Below are 19650 nucleotides of genomic sequence, written 5' to 3'. Positions count from 1 at the left end.
TCTTTCAATAAAAAAAAGAATGAAACATTAACAGAAACTGCAGGTGTGTCTCTGTGTCTGCAGGATTTTTGGTTAAAACATGAAATTACTAATAAAATTACTCAAGTAAAAGTGAAAAGTAAAGTTCAGTTAAAATACTCTTAGAAGTACATATTTTTAAGCGAGCTACTCGATTAAATGTAACGGAGTAAATGTAACTCGTTACTACTAGAGCTGAGCAAAGTACCACTACCGCCACATGTTTTTAGTAAAGTACACTAAAACTTAATCTAAAAATTACTCAAGAATAAAAAAGTATTTGGTAAAAAATCTATTCAAGTACCTTATCAAATTATCAATTATCTGATATTTAAAAATGACCTAAGCAGACGGAGAGTTTTTCTTATTATGAAAATGGGAGTTGTAACTCAGAGCTTCACTTGCTAATGGACAGCAGAGTGGCTGGGCAATCCAATGAGTGTTCGGCCTGTCATGCTAGTTCTTATTTGTATTATTATTATCAAACCAGAATAGCTGCAGTGGTGCAGTTGGTAGCACTGTTGCCTTGCCGCAAGAAGGTCCTGTGTTCGATTCCCAGCCCGGCGTTTGCATGTTCTCCCTGTGCATGGTGGGTTCTCTCTGGGTACTCTGGCTTCCAAAACCATGATCGTCAGGTTAACTGGTCCCTGTAAATTCTCCTTAGGTGTTAGTGTGTGTGGTTGTTTGTCCTGTTCGTCTCTGTGTTGACTGGTGACTTGTCCAGGGTGACCCTGTCCATTGACAGGCACCAGCGCCCCTCCCTTTTAAAACGGCATATGTATTTAATGAAGTGACCTTTGCTTGCACACATTTAGGTGTCAAAGAAGCAAATCAAGAACAGATTTAAATGGATGAAATGCATTTCATCCTGCATTGGGCTAAGAATGCCTGCTGGATTGTTACAGCAGGTTCAAACAGGATCTGAACAGATAATTGCAACATCTCAAGTGAAACATGGTTTTTGGGAAGTTTTTCTTTTTTCCTTTTAGCTCTGCAAAAAGCACAAAAACGTTTATAGAGAAACTGCAATTTAACACTTTTCCCTCGAGGAGGAACACCCAAACTGTTCTCCCCCGCTTTTTTGTTGAACCTAATCACGAAAAGACCGATGAAAACGGAGAACACAGCCAAGCCAGCCGTTAATAACAGCCTGTGGTTATGTTGATTTCCCCTGTGCATCTGGTTTACAGCATGAAACTCAAACCTTGAAAGAGGCAAACCGTGTTTGTAATTCTCTGCGAATGCAAGCAGAACTTCTGCTTTCTGTTCCGACTCTGGCAACAAAGAAAAACAACAAACGCACAAATCCGACATTAAGGAAATGAAACTATTTCCCATGAAGACCCATTTTTCAGAAGCAGAAAAGAAACTGTGGGTCATCTTTGATGGTCCGCTGAGGCAGAGGTCAAATATTTAAACTACATGCAACCCTGACATCTGGTTCAAATATAGTTAAGGATTTTGGTGACCTGAAGAGAAGCCGTCACTCGTCATCATCTCTTTGGATGGACAGAAGAAGAAAGATGAGCCCAATTTCACCTGCAAACTGTCCAAAAATGTTAATGTCACTCTGAAGCAGCTTGTTACGCAAATCAGAGCTGATTGTGATGAAGGTATTAGTGAGGAAAGCAACGGAAAAAAGGCATCACCACAAACCCTAATAAGTGCGCTACGTCTTTATTAGCGCTGTCGACAAGCGGCAAAAAGCTGGGACACTTTGCTGTGTTGAGGTTGAACTTCTCACACGCAACCAAGCAGCTGGATTTCCCATCAGCTTCCATCGTCATCACCCAAACTGTGAAAAACAAATCCCAGACACGTCGAGCACGCATCGACATGTGTGTGAGCATGAACTAGACAAATGGGAAAGTGCTAAATTTCCTAAAAAGCCAGAGTTTTACTGTGTCCTGGTGAAAAACTCTATAATGACACATTTTCTCACCATCCCACTTTCCCCTGCTACTATCCATTTATGCATTACTTGAGTTATTGCTACCATTAAGTGCTCTTAGTTTCGCTTCTTCATAGAAAGTACTTCTGGCTTCAGAATCTGCGTTTCCATTACAAATGTGAGCAAATCTTTGTTGATATTCACAATTTCGTAACTGGAGTGTTTCCATTAAATAAAAAATTAAATTAAAATCACACATGAATAAGCTTGTTCACGCAATAAGTCATTAAAAAATTATGGCAGCGACTGATGTAAACAGTTACATGAAATTATCTTAATAATTCAGCCAATCAGAGGAGAAGCTAGCGTCTTACTCAGGCGTTGGAGCGAGAAGAGCGGCTACGTATGCAGTGATTTGGGGAAATTGTAGTCGGCCATTTTACAGATGTATTGAATCATACGACCATATGACACAACGTTTTATGAACAGTGTGATGCTGTGAGTGCTCTGCTGCAAAATAGTAATAATAAAAAAAATATATCCTCCTCCTACCACTTCCTGTCGTCTCTTTCGACGTTTCTGCCAGTAGTAATATCCGGTTGTTGATCACGTGACTCGTGATGCAAGAAACGGATTTCGATACGGATGAAAAACCACTTCATCCCAACGCAAAAACCTTTTTTAGAAAAAACTGATAATTTTTTAAAATTGTGTTTCCATTACGCAAATTTGTTTTTGTAATTGGGCAATTTTATAGTTAATGGAAATGCAGCTGTTGTTACCAATTTTGCACACTCTTCATACATTTTTCAGTATAGAAAGTACTACTGGCTCAGTGTTGCTGTGTTTAGCAGGATACAGCCAATGATTATAATTGCTTGTTCTTCATTTTCTAAAGAAACAGTGAAATACTGGACTTCCTTCCAAGACGAAGGCGCTGAAGATGCTACTGCTCCAGTTTTCTGTATAAATTGATGGAAATATCAATTTCTTTAACTTCCCATCCTCTGGTTTTCTTTCCAACTAAAAGTATAGCTGGTCCGATGCATCTCTGTTTAGCCGTGTCTCTTTTCATGTGAAAATGAAATGCGACTTCTTTGTGTGTTTTTGACTGTAAAGTAACTCCTGGTTCTGGGCTGTGATGTTTAGGTGTCTCTGTTCTAGAAAAAGTTATTAACAAAGCTATCACTACCATTAAAACCTTGTTAGCTGTTCCTTTGTGTTCCTATAGGAAGCAAACTTGGCCGAGTCATAAAATGTTTAACAGTGTCTTCTTCTTAGAGAAAGTGACTGGTCCATTTAACGTAGCGTATTCCTTGTTTTACTTTTTATAAAATGTATTCCTGGCTCATGTGTCTGAGTTTAGCTGCATCTTGTCCTTGTTAGAGAAAAATTTTATGAACACAGTCTGTTTTTGTTTTTCTCCACAGAAAATATTCTGTTTGGTTCTGCTTGGCGGTTTCTTTTTGTTAAAATAAAGTTGTTCCCTTTCTGCTTTGGCTCAAAATGACAAAATTAGTGGATAGTTTTTTGCCAATTGCATCTTAAAATTGCATAGAACAGTACGTAACTGGATCTGCATCTGACTGTATGATTGTATTTGAATGAATTGGACTGGTTTTAATTGAAACAGGACCAAACTGGATTCCATGTATTTTCATCTGAGCCAGACTTGTTTGTCTTAAAAAGCGTTGTGTTGTTAATTATCACTACAGACATAAATGCTGCTCCAAGAGGGCGCAACCTGCAGAGTTGGGAATACGTTCATCCATCTTGACGCTGGATTCCAGCGGTTTGAGCGTAATCCCTCTTGAAAGAAGAAGTACATCTTAATTTGAAATGGGTGCATCATCCACATTTGGATCTAGATGGCTTACCAAGCTGTCAGGAAGGAACATCAATCGTAAGCTCTAATGTTACTGGAAGACTAATTATGGAAAAGCGAAGTTGAAAGCTGTCTTTGGATACTTTTTTTATTTTTTCCTCCAGGCCTGTTTGGAGAAAACTCACATGTTGCACACTCACTGTGACGGGAAAAGGTCTTAGGGTTTCATTCAGTGTTATTACCTAATGTAGATGGAAAAGCACCGTGGGGTAATTGATTCTGGAGGCCTATTATATGTTAAATGTGGAAACTAATGGCATCTTTAATCCAGGACATAGCTGGCACTGCTTTAATCTCTTTCTGAGTGCTATTTGCTTTTAGAAAAGTTGCAACAATTTAGCACAAACAGAAGAGTTTACAATGAAGCAGTCTTCATTTATTGACATGGTTTTGGAATGATCAATTTCAGCCAACTTGCTCGAGTTTTAATGTGCTATTTTTTTGTTTTTTTTCATGCCCCAATTCCTCCTCTCTTTCCCCCTCAAAGCAAACCTTTCAGCTTATTTTACTGGTGTGTCTGGAAAGCAAAGAAAGGATAGATTGGCAGAGGTAGAGATGAAGCAATAGACGGCAGGGGATTTTTTTTTTTTTTAAATGAATCTGCATGGATCAAAGCGCAGCGCACAGAGACCTGTGTTCAGACTCCAGAAGAACTGGCTGTTAAATGCAAAGTTCCTACTTTAACACAAGGAGCCAGTTAGAGGGGGGAATAAAAAGAAGTCATATTGAAAAAGAGGATTGTTCACCTCTCTGACCTCGGTGCCAGGCACTCCTAAGATCCTGCTGCTTTTATATGAACTTCCCCAGCTGCTCCCAGACTCTGGAACAATCCGTCTTTTACATATTAAATCCCACTCCGCTGCTGGTAATTTAGATTTAAGGACTCGCTTCTGTCAAGTTCACCTTTATCTCTTTAAACCGGCTTGAGGAAATTCATCTACATTTTTCATATTTTATAATTAGTTCCAGATTCTTTCTTGAACTACAATACAGTTAATGCAACATCTCTACTGCATTTACTTGGGTTGTTATGGCTGATATTGTGAAAACGGTGCAACAAAAAGAAAACTGCAAGAATCTGCACAAATTACAGACTTAGTTGTTTTCAACCAAATCTTGATTTTAGGTTTTAAGAATGAATGTAGCAATCAGTCTCTAAATATATTACCAAACAATTTTAACTCCATTAATCTTGATAGATAGATTATTTGCAATGCTCAGAAAAAAATCCAAGAACTTCAACTCTGACTCTGCAGGCCTCAGTTAGCAAAAAGGGAAATTAAATGGTGTTGAAACTCATTTTGTTCAAGACTTTTCCAAACGTTAATGCAGATAATAATGGCTGTCAGAAGGAAAGATCTCCTGTAGCAGTCTGTATCACAGAGGTTCTAAAGAAGTCTCTGACTGAAGAATTTTGTATGACAGAATCATGAAGATTTGGAGCATTGTTTGTCATTTTTATTTTGTCAAATTATTTTGATGTGAAATGTTCTTTGAACAATAATTTCCAAAATTATTTTGGAAATATGGTGGCATTGTTCCACACTGCACTGTGAACCAAACCGTTGGAAAAACCTGTTCCCCTCCTCACCAGTGGGGGCGCTGCACCAAAAACTACAGGAGGAAACGACATAAAAATCTCAGAAGAAATCAGCACAACTTCTTTCTTGTGGATGGAGCATTTCTCTTTTGTCTTTGTTTTGGTCTTTCTCCTCCTAGCGCTGCACTCATGCGTTAGTATTTACCCAGAATGCCCTGTGCTTTAGTCCACTTTCTCTGGCCCACTTTGCGTTCACATATGCATTGGAACAGCACCAGTTGCAAGCTGTATGGATGCTAAAGACTAGCATTTTCAAAAAGTCAAAGCTATAAAACTTATTTTCATTCATATGCAACAGAAGATAAACTCACCAAGTTATAAAACAAACACAAACATACCATAATAATTTAGAGTAAGAAAACGGTTTCTAGAGTCAAGTATCTGTCTGAAGTTCAGAAAACGTAAGTTTGACAAAATTAAGGTAATTAGAAGGGAAGTAGTTTTATGTGCATAAAAACAGATGAAACCCCTGACAACTGCTTTGGGATATTTAACAAGATAGAGGCATGACAGGAACCCAGGTCCTATCGGGTCTCTCTTATGTAAGGAGCAGAACCAAACGAGCCAGGAAGAGTTTTTATCCTCATTTCCAGAATTCCTCTCTGCTTCGACTGTCAAGACGAAACATGTGCTCGGCACATGGCCGACCAAATAACACGAGCCTCCCTCCCTCCTCTCCGACGTAGCCGAACACCAGTCCTCCATAAACTGGGTCATAAGCCCAAACCCGCCATCTGTCAGACAATACGCTCGCCTTTGGTTTCACATTCCTTCGCAGCAGGGACCCCCAGAGTTTGGCGAGCGCACACAGCCGGCGCAGACGTGGGTCTTCTCTGGATTACCCAACCCATTGGGAAGGTTCTGGCTCTCAATAAGGAGGAAGCAGCAAATTTAGAGTGAAATTCAGGGCGAATGGAGCGATCACAGAGCGTAAATGATGGGGTTAAGTACCGCTCAGTAACAGAAATAACACTTAGTCTATCCTAAAAGAGTGGAACCTACCTTAAATCCAACTCTTATGCTTCCTTGAACAGGTGAGGATTGGTCTATGGGTTATACAAAACATGTTCATTTTGCACAAAATCATTCTTAGACAATGAGATTTCAGTCTCTAGTTTGAGCTCTTTTCAGAACGAGCTGCTTTAAATCTTTAAAAACAAATAAGCTTCTGCTGGCCACGCCACCCAACTCAAAGTTTACAATGACACGTTACAATGGCTGTGAAGAGACGTGCAATTATACAACCTTCTTTGAACACAAACATTTTTTTCTGAGAGGTAAGTCAATAACTGAACCCTTGTCTTTTCCAGCATTCCTTATTCAGGCATGAATCAGACATTGAAGGATCTCAATGTATTTACGCATCGGTTGTTGGAGTCTGACAGTGAGGATTTCAGAAACTGCTAATGTCTAATTCACGCGTCAAAATCTTTGTTTACATTTTTCATTGTTAAATATAGTCCACTAAATATTGCCGTTGTTTCTTTGTCGTCGGCCATGTTTGTTTACTCTGAAATCACGTTTAGTCTCAAAAGGCTTTGCGAGATTTCCCATCGAAAATCTGGGGGCCTGTGAGTGAAATCACTCTGAACAACCAAACCTGTTATATTCAAGATGTTTTATTGTCTCTCACACTTTGAAAATCAACCAACAATTTTGTGAACCAGGCACTAAACACAATCTTAGTTCCTTGAGTTAATGCAACAGATTCTGATAGAGCAGTACCAAGATGAGTTGCATGTGGAGAATCTGTTTTCACCAAAACACAACTTACCTTCCAGGCTGGCCTTTGACCCACAAAGACACATCAGTACATCTAAAAAGGCTCCTCTGGTCACCAAACAGGAATTCAGCCTGAAAATGCGACAAACACACAGCTCTACATTTGATCTGCCAATAAAACATTGATGAAAATCAGCTCAGAGAGACTGAATGCGCTTGTGAATGTGTTGGGAGGAAAAACACAAACTGTTTTGGATGAAGGATCTCTTTTATCAGGGAGAAGACTGCTTGAGTGTTCCAGACTATTGATTCAGACAGATAATAATGCAGCCTCCAGCCTCAATCATCTGGTTTCCATTAAGATCGCAGATGAAGGTTTTCTTCTGAAAAAGGCTCAACTACTGAAATGGGTCACTGTACATTTGCTAATCTTTTAAATGTTGAGACTCTTCATCTCCCAGTGATTTTGGTGCCTGTGTTGGATAACAATGTATAAGTGATGTATCATTTTCAATGGCTGCTCTAATGATGAATCAGATATGTTCAGATTATACTGTATCTAGATCTGCATAAAGTTAGTCGATCTTATTGTTTAACTGCACAATTTCCAACAGTCATGGCCTATTTTTGCGTGCACAGCTTGCGAAACTGTGATTTAACATGTCTCTATTGGCTGCTGCAGTGTCGTTTATTTAGTTTTCTGCTGGCTTCAGATATAAAATAAAATAATTCTCAGTCTGAGATATTCCCAAATATCTCTTAAGGCAACTGAAAGAGCTCAGAGAGAGCAGCTGAAACACCAGCAGATAAATGTTACAATACTCAAAGTAAAGAATTAAGTTTATGAAGCAGGACAACAAATTTTCCTGTTTTTATCAGTCAGGAAATCATATTAACAAGGAGTCATATTAGCAAAAGAGAGAAGACATGCTAACATTAGCATTTCAGTTAGCTACTCCTTTTTTTTTTTAAGTGTCATATCCAGCATGTTGGTACACAGTAATGTTGTCTGAATGCCACAATGAGGCTGTCAGCTAAGATTTATGCTTAGAAACAATTAATTTCTAAGTCGGTGCAGAGGTTTCAGGTGTTGCACATAGAGAACAAAATGGCGGCTTTTCAACCGTTTCCATCAGCCCAGTGAGACTGATCTGAAAAATCTCTGGTTTCTACAGAAATCTGACCGGAGTGTTTCTGATGAGATTTAACATCTTCGCAGTAAATGTGATTCATTCAAAATTTAAGAGATCACGGAGAGTCAGTTTGGTTTGGAGAGCAACTTGCCAACAGTAAATGTAATTTATTCTCTTTTCCATAGTTTTAAAAAAAAGGCAAACTCTAGAATTTTATGACATTTCACAGAAAAGCAGCATCTGTTTCTACTCTTCAGATGAAGAGTTAGATCAGGCTGGTATGCTGCTGCGATTACCAACAGGAAGTGGAATTTACCGACAAAATGTATTAATTAGAACATCATGTTTCACAAAGCTGTGTCTCCTTTTCACTAACAACCTAAATCAGGGGTTTCATTTATCTCCATATCAAAAATCTGAATGTTCTTAAAGGGACAGTTGTGCCAGAAGGAATTGATAAAACCAATCAAACTCTTAAAATACTAATAAACAGACATTTGTTTCATCATTCAATAAGTGATTCTTAAAGTTAAATAAACACCTTGATTGCTTTTGTGTTTTTTTTTTTTTTTGCAAGATTTTATGGCGCTAATTTAGAAGTATCTGAGCTAATGCATGATGTTAAATGTGACTTTAAGTAAGGCTGAGGCAACAGTCGCTTAAACCCAATGTTTTTGACCAATTTTGAGAAAAAATTGTATTAAAACCAGTGTGTAAATTTTGCTTACTTGTGAAAAACTGGAAGGATTTAATGATGGAGTCTAGAGGGCCACGTAAAAAGCCACAGCGAACCAAATTCGGCCCCTGGGCCTCGAGTTTGACACTGGAACGACCGCTGTCTTATTTTGCTCTAATCTCCCTTCCATCTCTGATCAAAGAAATTAAACAAACAAAACTCCTTAAATTGACAAAAGTTTCCAAACAGCCTCATCTTGGAATGAAAACGCTGATAATCTCATGTGTTGGCTCATAATTGGGTTATTTAAGTTCAGTGACCCGGACAAAAAAGTTACTGTTGTCACTGGGGCCAAAGATTTCAGGATAAGAGATGGAAAGGGACGAAGATGGACTTTTATTTCTGTTTGAACCTTAAGGGCAAAAGAGTACGAGTGTCTCATGAGCTGCTCCAAGCTGATCCAGGATTAAATCCATTTTTTTCCATTAAATCAGAAAATAACCACTTCACAGCGAAGCTTAAAATCACGATGCATATTTTCATTGTTAATATCTGTGTGTGTAGAGTTCAGAGCGGATGAGACCAGATCGCTCTGCTACAAAGAGTACAGTGTGTCAGCTTGACGTCATGATGTCATCACCCGGATATTAATACCGCACCGCCGTCTGCGAGCTTCACACACACAACCTGAGACAAAACAGACAGCATGAGTTCTGGGAGGAAGTTCAGACTGAAGGTCAGATTAATTTGGAGTTATTTTAAAGTGCCGGCAATCAGCAATGACGATAAAGCTTTTAGAAATGTTTGGCAGAACGCTGGTGCATGATCTGTGTTTGTGATCACGCAATTCTTATGCAAACTGTGAGCAAACTTTCAAAATACTGTAAAAAAAAAATGTAAGGCATTTTTTCATCCATTGGTCTGAAGTGAATCCAGCTGGTTTGCTCTTGAAAATGTGTTTGCAGCTCTTCTTCGGCACATTGACACTTTTTCAAATCTAAGCTGAGGCCAGTTTGAGGAACTTTTTCAACCTTTTCTGACGCGATTCTTTTTAAAGCTAATTAAAACAAACCTGGTCAGTGTGTTTTAAATATGGGAGGTCTGCAGCTCCTATTTTAATTAATCAAGCAAGCTTAAGTGTTAAGCACATTTCAAAGTACTTTACACCATAAAAACAATAAAAATATAACAAAACACCAAAGGAGAAAAACAGCGGGGTCTTCAAAATCAATAACTATCGAATATGTTGGTCAATGTCCAGTTATTATGAGTCGAACGTTAAGCAGTTGGGTTTAAGTCTTGATTTAAAGCATGTGTCAAAATTAAGGCCTGTGGGCCAAATCTGGCCCGCTGTAGCTTTTTCTGTGGCCCTGAAGATCCATCAATAAAGCCACAAAATTCCTTACAATTCCTTAAATCAGCACCACAAAATCTGTTATTTTAATTGCAAAAACAATCAGGGGACTGATCAGTAATTATTTAACTTTAATAAACACTTATTGAATGCTGAAACATCTATTCGTTAATATTTTAACAGTCTAATGGGTTTAATCAGTACGTTCTGACACAACCGGCCCTTTAAGAACATTCAGATTTTTGCAGTTTTTCAGAAGTTTGTTTCAGATTAGTGGTGCGTAGAAGCTGATTGCTGCTTCTGCATGTCTGGCAGTCGAAAAGCCTTCGTCCGTTCGGCTCCAGTTACTGTTTCACAATGATGCACAGAGCGAACGCTCCGCAGGGCTGAATCATCAGACAGAAATCCAAACGACTCAGATGTTTGGATTTCTGGATGAAAGCATCACGGAGACAGAAAAACCTCCAAGCCTGAGTCGGTGCGAGTCCAGAGCCCGGCACTGACTCAGACCAGAACAACAATGCATTCCATCCTTTCTGAAAGGCGGCCGTCCTCAAATTAGTGGTGTTCTGGACGGGCTGGAAGGTTTTCCTTCTTCAAAATACAGAGATTCTTTGACCTGCAATGTCCCCAGACCCGATCAAACGGGCCACGCCTCGGCGCGCTCCAGGCAGCAGGAATTCGCCTCGTCATCTTAATAAAGCCTCATCAGAGTAACCAAGTGAAGCTAGCAGCGCGTTATCTACCGGAGACCTGGGCCTGACCTCAGCCGGGCCGACCGTGCCCCACAGCGAGAGGCTCTTTGGTGGAGGGGCGGCCGGGTGGAAAGGTCTGCAGTCGGGTCAGCGGGCGGCCGCTTTGAAACAGAAACCTCAACAGGACATGAAGCAGGCGCGGCCGGCTGGGGGATGTACGACAAACAAGGAGCTTTTTCTTCTGCAGGAGGGGAGTGGATGCTTATCGCTGCGTTGCTTCCAACACGTGTGCATGCGTGTGTCTAGGATTACCTAGAAGCCAGCCACATGCGCTGGCGGAGGGCCTCTCCGATGCCACTTCCTGCTGGCAGGGGTCTGTGAGAGTCGGCCTGGAAGGAGCGCAGCAGAAACAGCACCTGCACATACAGACAAACACACATTTACAACACGAGGACGGGTCAGCAGGAGGGGGATCCGGGTTCAGCCTGGTGGGCCGTAACCTGCCAAGCTCTGCCGCCACAGACCAAACTAGAGCTGAACGATAAATCAGTTTTATCGACTAACTGCTATGCTAACAGGAGTACAACAAGAACAGAGAAACTGTGGGATCGGGGTGTTAATATTTTGTTTATTTGATGTTTTAAAGGTTTGATGTGAAGGAAATGACAAGATTCCCGAGGAAAAATCCCAAAAGGATTAACTAGTTGTCCATCTGCCTGTCTGCAGACGATACGGCTGAAAAACGTATCACGATATAAGCGTTTCATATCAGTCGATATCAATAATTGTTGATTAGTTTTTTTATTTTATATATCTGAAATATCAGAAGGCTGTTGGCGTTTCACTTTCCTCTTATCTACAGCTTTCACTTCACGCCGCTGTTTATGTTTTACCAGTTCTCTCAACAGATGTGTTTTTGCAGTGAACAAAGCATTGCAGAAGTCCCCTGTAAGGCTGTAGATAGAAGAAGAAAACCACTTGTGCTTTAAAGGAAATGCTTCCCACTTCAACCAGCGCTGTGAAACAGAATCTGCGCCAGTCTGCAGCAGGTGGACCGGTGGTTGGGAGTGTTCAGAGGAAAGGACACTGGCTGGCTGGCTGGCTGGCTGGCCGGCCTGCTGGGGTGTGTATTCTGAGCCTTGGTAAGTATACTCTTTAAGCTGGGGCCACGGCCACAGACCAGTAGGAAGCCATTCATTACGCCGTGCAGGGAAGGCAACGTGGGGAAAAACCAGGCCGACCACGTAGCACCAAGCATGGCCACCGAGTCCTGGCCCGCCCCGTCCCCTCTCCACGCCCAGACAACACCCACTGGCTTTCACACCCCCACCAAGAGACGCTCTCTTCCTCGCACTGTCACTCAGCGATGAGGTTTTTCCTTTTTTTCTGTACCTGCTTCAAAAAACTGAACACTTCTAAGCCACTGTGCTGTCAGGAAAATTAACTCAAGATGATCTATGAGAAACGAATCAGTGCAGGAAAAACTAAGAGAAGTTGAATCCATGACCAAAAATGATCAGATTAGTGATGTACAAATCCTGTTTAATGCAGAAAAGGTCAAGTTTCTTTGGACTTTTGGACACCAAACATCAATCAGGACAGGAAGTTCTGTTTCCAGAGGCTTTCCTTCCCATGAAACGGTTTGATTCCTCCTCCTGTGTCCACGCGCTCCCTCTCTGCCCTCCACAGCTACACCTCATCCCCAGAGCTGGGAAGTCCCTGCATCCAAGGCTCAACCGGCTCAATCCAGCCCGGCATGGTGAAAAACGAAATATTTATAGAAAGCAATGCCTCCCTGTTCCTCCTCCTCCTCCTCTTCTTCCTCCTCATCCTCCTCCCAAGGACGGAGAGGAGAACAACACCCCATGTGGGTGGAGATGCTGCTGGTTGAATCAAGCTGATTTAAATCAGGGACAATGAAACAGCAGCACAGAGAAATGCTGTAGAAGAAAAAGTCAAATTTTTCAAATATTGCCATGAAAATATTTGTTTAGTCATAAAATCCAAACATTTCCAAGTGAATCTCAGCCAAATATGAATTGTTCCAAGCAGATCATGACTGTTTCCAATACTCCTCTAAAATAATGAGATCAATAATAAGAGATATTTCTTTCTACAACTTTAGGATTTTATTTAGCCTGAACTAAAAAGGTTTGGATGAATTACCTAACAATTTGGAACATATTTGATGATGTAATCAGTAAAATTAGAAAATGTGTTTGTTTTGCTTGTTTTTCAGATTAAAAGTACCTTCTTGAAATTAATCTTGAAGCAATTATTAAACGCACTTTCATTAAGCCCATATTTATGTGTTAAAATATATATTTTTATTGGTTTTATGTATTATTCTAATCTTAAATGTGTTGTTTTTATTAAAAATCAGCATCATTAATACAAATAACAGCTTTAAACACCTGTAAATAAACAACATAACATGTCCACTGAAATAAATTAATTTACCTATTATATTATTATTTGCTCAATATAACTGAAAGTATTGGTACGTATCACTATAATATTAATTATCAATGACAGACATACATATCAGAACCAAACACTCTTATAAATTTATTGAAGTTCAACAAACTAACTCAACATTCCTTTATTTATTACTAGACTTCTCACCACAATAGTTTTGATTTTTTGCTTATTTGTGGAGCATTATGTATATTTTTCCACATCATAAATGATTCTTTCCTCTTCTACCTTTAACTATTTTTGCACCAAAACGGAATAATAAAAAAAGCACTTCCTTGAATACGATCTAAAATTAGCCTGTTGTTCGAATAATTTTGGTCTTCAAAGGTACATATGCCGCAAAAACAAAAAACAAAAAAAAAACAAGGCTGCTTAAATAGCAGCTTCCAGTTCATCTGCACTGCAGTAAAGCAGGAATTGGTACTTTTACTCCCGAATTTCCCCTTTGTGGGACAATAAATGCTGTTTCTATTCTATTTTAGCGCTGTGGACAGGAAGTACTAGAGAAACACCAGCAGATGACATGGCTCCTGAAATCCCCATAAGGTTTGTCATGTCATAATATTTCTTTATTGGTTTGATTTAGTATCTTCTAAGCTACATTTTGACTTTTAATTAGCTGAAAGCAATAATCATCCAAACAGCAGAGGGAGGTCCTTAAAACATGTCACTCTTTGTGCAGTCAGATTGGATAATAGGAGTTTTGCATTCAATAAACTCTCATCCTCACAATAATCTTTCAATTTAAATAGATTTAAATACACTGTCAAAACACAATCTTACAAAGTCGTTTTCTAGTCCAAATACCTCAGTACACTGGAAGTAAGACAAAAATAACCTAGAAGTTACTTTTCAATAAGATATAGGAGATTAAATAATTCCTTAATAATGAAGAAAAAGTGCTAGTTCCAATGTCAGATTATCACACTCATAACATGGGAATAATGTCTTGTTATTAGTGAAATAATCTGAAAATGCAACCAGTACTTTTTCTTCAATATTAAGGAATTATTAACATAAAACAAACTAGTTAGCCAAAATGCTAACATTAGCATGCCTAATGTGACTCCTTGATGATATTACTATTGACAAGTTAATCTCAAGCCAAAAAATATTAATATTAATAATAATACAGAAAAAAACTTTGAAAACATACACTGCAAAAACAAAACTTTACCAAATATTGCCGATCTAGTTTCTTTTGTGCATTTGAATTAAGTCAAAACTAACTTTCAGGTAAGTTGTCAGGAGATATAGGGGCTTGCTTTAATACATAAACAATAAAAAGTACTATATCCATTGTTAGATTATTTCACTTATACCAACATTTCCCCAAGTTCTAAGTGAAGTTTTTATGAATATAAAGGAACTATTGACTAAAAACCAACTTTTTTGGTTTTGCCTTATTTCAAGTGTCCTATAATATTGGCAATAGAACAAATATACTTAGTAATATTTTATGTTTTTGCAGTGTACTGCTCCAAAAGTCATATGATTCAAATATAACGATTTAAACTTATATGAGATTTTCACACAGGAGAGTTCTGATTAAATGGTGTTTGAGCTTTCATTTAATTTAAGATTGACCTAATTTAGCTTCTTGTTGTTAATTATTATATCTTATAACAGTGGGTAAAAACACCTGCTGCTGTTACAGCTTCGATTTGCATCATTTTTGTGCTGAACCGGAAACCCCAGCCACCGCAGTGCTAAATATGACAAGAATCAAGACATTCTGTACGCCTTGTTTCATAACGAGGCATCTAACTACTTTTGCATGAAAGAGGGCTTTTTTTCCCCCCTGTGTGTGCTGCAGCAAGCCTTCCTCTCTGCTTTTGGGACCGGCAAAAATAGTGGTGGTGGATGTGAGGTCCATTCAGACTCTGTTATCAGCCTGCCCTGCCGTCCCTCCCACTGCCGCAACCACAGACTGACCACACGCTGCAGCGAGAGTGCGCCCTTTATGCAGCACGCTCACACACAGCCCGAGCAAGTGCAAATAATTGCACTGCAATCCAGAACTCCGTCCAGTAAAACACATGCACAAAGAGACGCATGAATCGACGTTAAAAGCAGACGCGGAGAGGCGAATTGCAGACGCGCCCAATTAGGCAAAAATGGATCCCAATAAAGATGAGCTAAATATAAAAGGAAATAAAGCGCCTGTTGCCGAATGCAGACACGTTCTGACACAAAGCTTAGTTTGTCCTCGAGACACCACGTCATGCTGCTTTACATCTGCATATGCACAGGGTGTGAATGCAGCGTCTAAGCCAGCTTTGAAGCCACAGGCGGCTCTTTTCATGAGGAAGGGCGAAACTAAACAGTCTGGGGAAATAAACCTGTGAAGATACCTCCTGCTTTACTTTGCTGTTGGGTATAAAGTATATTTTGATTTTGGTTAATTAATTACACTGATTTTAACGTGTTGAGAATCTCGATGGCTTCAACATATGAACATCCCGAGCCGGAACCTTTGAATCAGCGTTTCTGGTACGTCCATAATTCTGACGCAAACAGCAGCAAAAGCCACTTCTGTTGGATCCATGGTGGTTAATTTCTGTTTCAAAACACAATCTGAGTGGATGCTGGAAGAGACTGTTGTTGTGTGGAAGTGGTGCTGAAAGGAGTTAGCCTAAAAACAAAAAATGTTTAATATTTGTTTAATTTCTCGTGCAAATATCTTGGTTTACAAGGAACTTTTCAGCAAGATAAAAATGCTTGTTTTAAGTAAAGAACTCTTTACTGAAAAATCTAACCTTATTTTTAATTATCATTTCTAGTTTTTAAATGCAACAATATTCAAAATATCCATCATTTTAAATATGTAAATGCACCTACTCCTAATGTGAACTTTGTTTAGAGTACAAATCGGAGGAAACATTGCAAGCATAAATATAATAAATTTTTATTACACTTGATTATTTCAAGTATAACAAGATATTTTTCCCATGTTAAAGAATCTGCCAGAGGAACTAGAACTTTTTGAATAAATACTAATGAATTATTTACTTAATACAAGCTCCTATAACTTACTGAAAAGTTCCTTGTAAGTTAATTTTGTCTTATTTAAAGTGTACTAAGATATTAGCAGTAGAAACCAGACCAAATATACTTTTTTCAGGGTGTATTATAAGCCTGGCGGGCCACCTGGCTTTACTTTCTCCTCCGCCAGGCTAGGAGTTTTATGTTTATTTGAAATAAAGTTTTTCTTTTAAACACCATTAATAGTGATAGCAAAGGCGCGTTAAAACGACTACGTTAAGAAGCACAATGGTAACATAGTATGGTAATTATGTGAACACAATGTTTTCTATTCAATGGAACATCGTAAAAAAAGTCCGTATTTACCGCGCTACGTGTTAAAAACATCAGCAAATAAAGTGACAAGTCAATGACAGGGAAAGGATCAAAAAATATTTTGAGACTTTAATTATGGCGAAACAACTGAAGTGCAAAGAAATTATATTTATTTATGTTCATGTTAATTGTTAATATCTTCCCATAACATAATTACATTGACATATTTCCAAATTTAATGTCAACTTCAAACATTTTTTAACTCAAAACTTCCTCGCTATGGGCTTAGCTAGTTTTCTGGGGAAACACTGAGCATCTCAATGCTAATTAGTAATCAGTATTGCTATTGTCAGCATCTACCACAAAGGATTGTATTAAAGTTTAATGTCAGCAGAACCAGCAGAAACCCAGGAACTGAGGGAAACCCGGACCGTAACCATAGCCGATTCGTAAAGCGTGTGTGAACGTCAGCAGGGAGGTGAGGCGCGGCGCAGTAGCTGTGATGGTTCCCAGATTCCCACTTGGCCCACTAACAGTTGTTCTCTGACAATAACAGAGGAAGTCATTTCTCCCCCCCCGAGCAAAAACATCTGCTACCTGTTACACAAAAACACACACGGCGAACCGTGGTGCCCCGCGCTAGACGGGTCCCAAGGCTAAACACCGCGTCCTCACACACACACACACACACACACACACACACACACACACACTGTAAACATCCAGCTGAGGATTTCAGACAGTAAAAATGCAGGTCGCTATCTGCCGGATCGGGAGCTGTGTGTGTCAGATGCTCCTCTCCACACGTACTCCAGACGTCTATCTGCCCGCTGCTAATTTCAGTCGCTTCTCCAGCAGCAGCTGCTGCTGGGACAGAGGCTGCATATCAAACACAAACATCTCTTCATCGTCTTCACCTGCAGACCCGATAGTCTGGATATGCATCAGTCGGCAGATAGCGCTGAGCTAGCTCGTTTTCATCCTGGTGCTCAAGCTTTGTTTAGCATCGTCAGTCAGGCGACACTCATTACACTGCAAAAACAAAATCTTATCAAGTTTTTTGAGGTCTAGTTTCTGGTACAAATGTCTTAGTATATTTGAAATTAAGACAAAACTGACTTACAAGAAGCTTTTTGTCAATGATTTGTTTAAAGTAAATAATTCCTCAATATTGATTAAGGAACTGGCAGATTATTTAACTTGTAACAAAACATTTCCCATAATCTGCCAGTAAAACTAGAACTTCTTCATCAATATCAAGGAATTATCGACCTAAGCTCACATATCCTGCTGGAAAGTTACTTGTACGTTAGTTTTGCCTTATTTCAAGTGTACCAAGATATTTTCATTAGAAACTTAAGACTTTGTGTTTTTGTAATGTATGAATAATATCTGCATAAAAAAGCTGCCAAGCTCAAGGCACATGGTGTTGTGTCTACACTGGAGAGTTTTTCCAACAGCAGTGTGACTCCCAAAGACATCGAAGCTACAAATACCCGCGGATTTGTGAGTTTCCCTTTGGGATTAATAAGGTGTACTCATTCATTCAGATCATCCATCAGGTCCCCTCTGGTTTCTGTTCAAATCATGAAAGAAATTGCTTTCAGAAATAAAATAGAGCCCATTGATCAAAAGAGAACGTTTGATTTATTAGGGCCACAATGACGAGAACTGTTTGAAGGCGTTAAAAGAGACCAATTTTACAAAATTCAAATTTCTGATGTTTTTTGTGCTTCTATTTATGTTTCTGCTGCCTCCAAAAACAACCCAAGAGCTTAAAAAAAGAAATGCAGCCAAGTTTTGGCAGTAAGTTCATGTTTTTTAGTGTCTAGAAAATTTGCCATTTCAAAAACCTCTGGAAAGTAACTTTACAAATCACCATGCATGGCCCATTACCTAGCAACCCCAGTGAAGTGCAGCCAGTTTCCGAGCAACCCCAGCAGAGCTCCAGCACATTTGATCAGCTGGTTTTACCACTGCACAATGGCTGCTGGTGTACAGCGTGTGCTGCTTTGTTGCTGCCTTATTTTTAGCTGTGCAGGAAGCTCTGCTGACGCTTTTCAAAGATGCATGTAGTATTATTGTTCATCTGTTGCCGCCATTTTCATGTGTGGACCTAAATGCCGAGTTGGGGGGTTGTGGCCAGCTGCAGCTTATTTTAATTCAAAGCGACAGGAGATCCTAAAACAACTCAAAATAGGCAGAACTGATGAGACTAAAAGGTCATTATTCAAGAATGATTTTGTGCAAAAGTGTAATGAACATGATTTGTATAAACATATAATAACTTGTTCAAGGAAATATAACTATAATAGAGCTTTTGAAACTGCACCCCTGGCAAAGATGGGGTGGCAGCATCATACTTGCTGCATTGCATTTAGTGAAATTCACTCAGTTTTTATGGCTGCAATACCCTGAGAGGCCACAAGGGGACGCCTTTCTGCACAACACAGGAAGATAAGGAGACTCAATGAGATGTATAAATAGTGTAGTGAGCTTTTGGTGGCAGGAAAAAGGAAATGAATGTCTACACATGGCTTACAGGCATCAGAATCGGTACAGCTCATAAGTTTATGTCCTTATGGAAGCAAAGAAGATGCATTTCAGTGAATCCAAACTCTTAAATGACTGAAAAGAGGAACACATTGAGTGTTTTAACAAATTAAAAAGACACAAATGTGTCTCATAACTGACATATTGTTTTAAACGTCACAAATAGATTTACATAACATTTATCTATTTGTGTGTCTTTCTATCTATTTCTTTAGACACAAAGAAAAGAACAATTCAATTTTATTTTTCATTAAAAATTATCCCTGGAAAATTACAGTTCGGTTCAAATGAGCATGAAGCTCCTGTTTCACCTGTTTAACTAGAAAACAGGTGGGCGGCGTCTC

General features: G+C 39.2%; 1 protein-coding gene across 2 annotated transcripts in view; it reads right to left on the bottom strand.

Annotated features, from left to right (window-relative positions):
- The window catches only part of thada (THADA armadillo repeat containing), a 92244-nt gene that overhangs the window by 20190 nt on the left and 52404 nt on the right, over positions 1 to 19650 (bottom strand). For both annotated transcript variants that reach the window (XM_055029365.1, XM_055029364.1), the window contains 2 exons: positions 11288 to 11391; positions 7170 to 7249 (listed from right to left, as the gene is read on the bottom strand). In XM_055029365.1, the coding sequence (XP_054885340.1) occupies positions 7170 to 7249; positions 11288 to 11391 (184 nt within the window). The remainder of the gene's footprint in view (positions 1 to 7169; positions 7250 to 11287; positions 11392 to 19650) is intronic.

This window comes from Poeciliopsis prolifica, unplaced genomic scaffold (assembly GCF_027474105.1).
Source record: "Poeciliopsis prolifica strain line A6 unplaced genomic scaffold, Auburn_PproV2 SCAFFOLD005, whole genome shotgun sequence".
Taxonomy (NCBI): Eukaryota; Metazoa; Chordata; class Actinopteri; order Cyprinodontiformes; family Poeciliidae; genus Poeciliopsis; species Poeciliopsis prolifica.
This window is presented reverse-complemented; position numbering and strand designations above follow the sequence as displayed.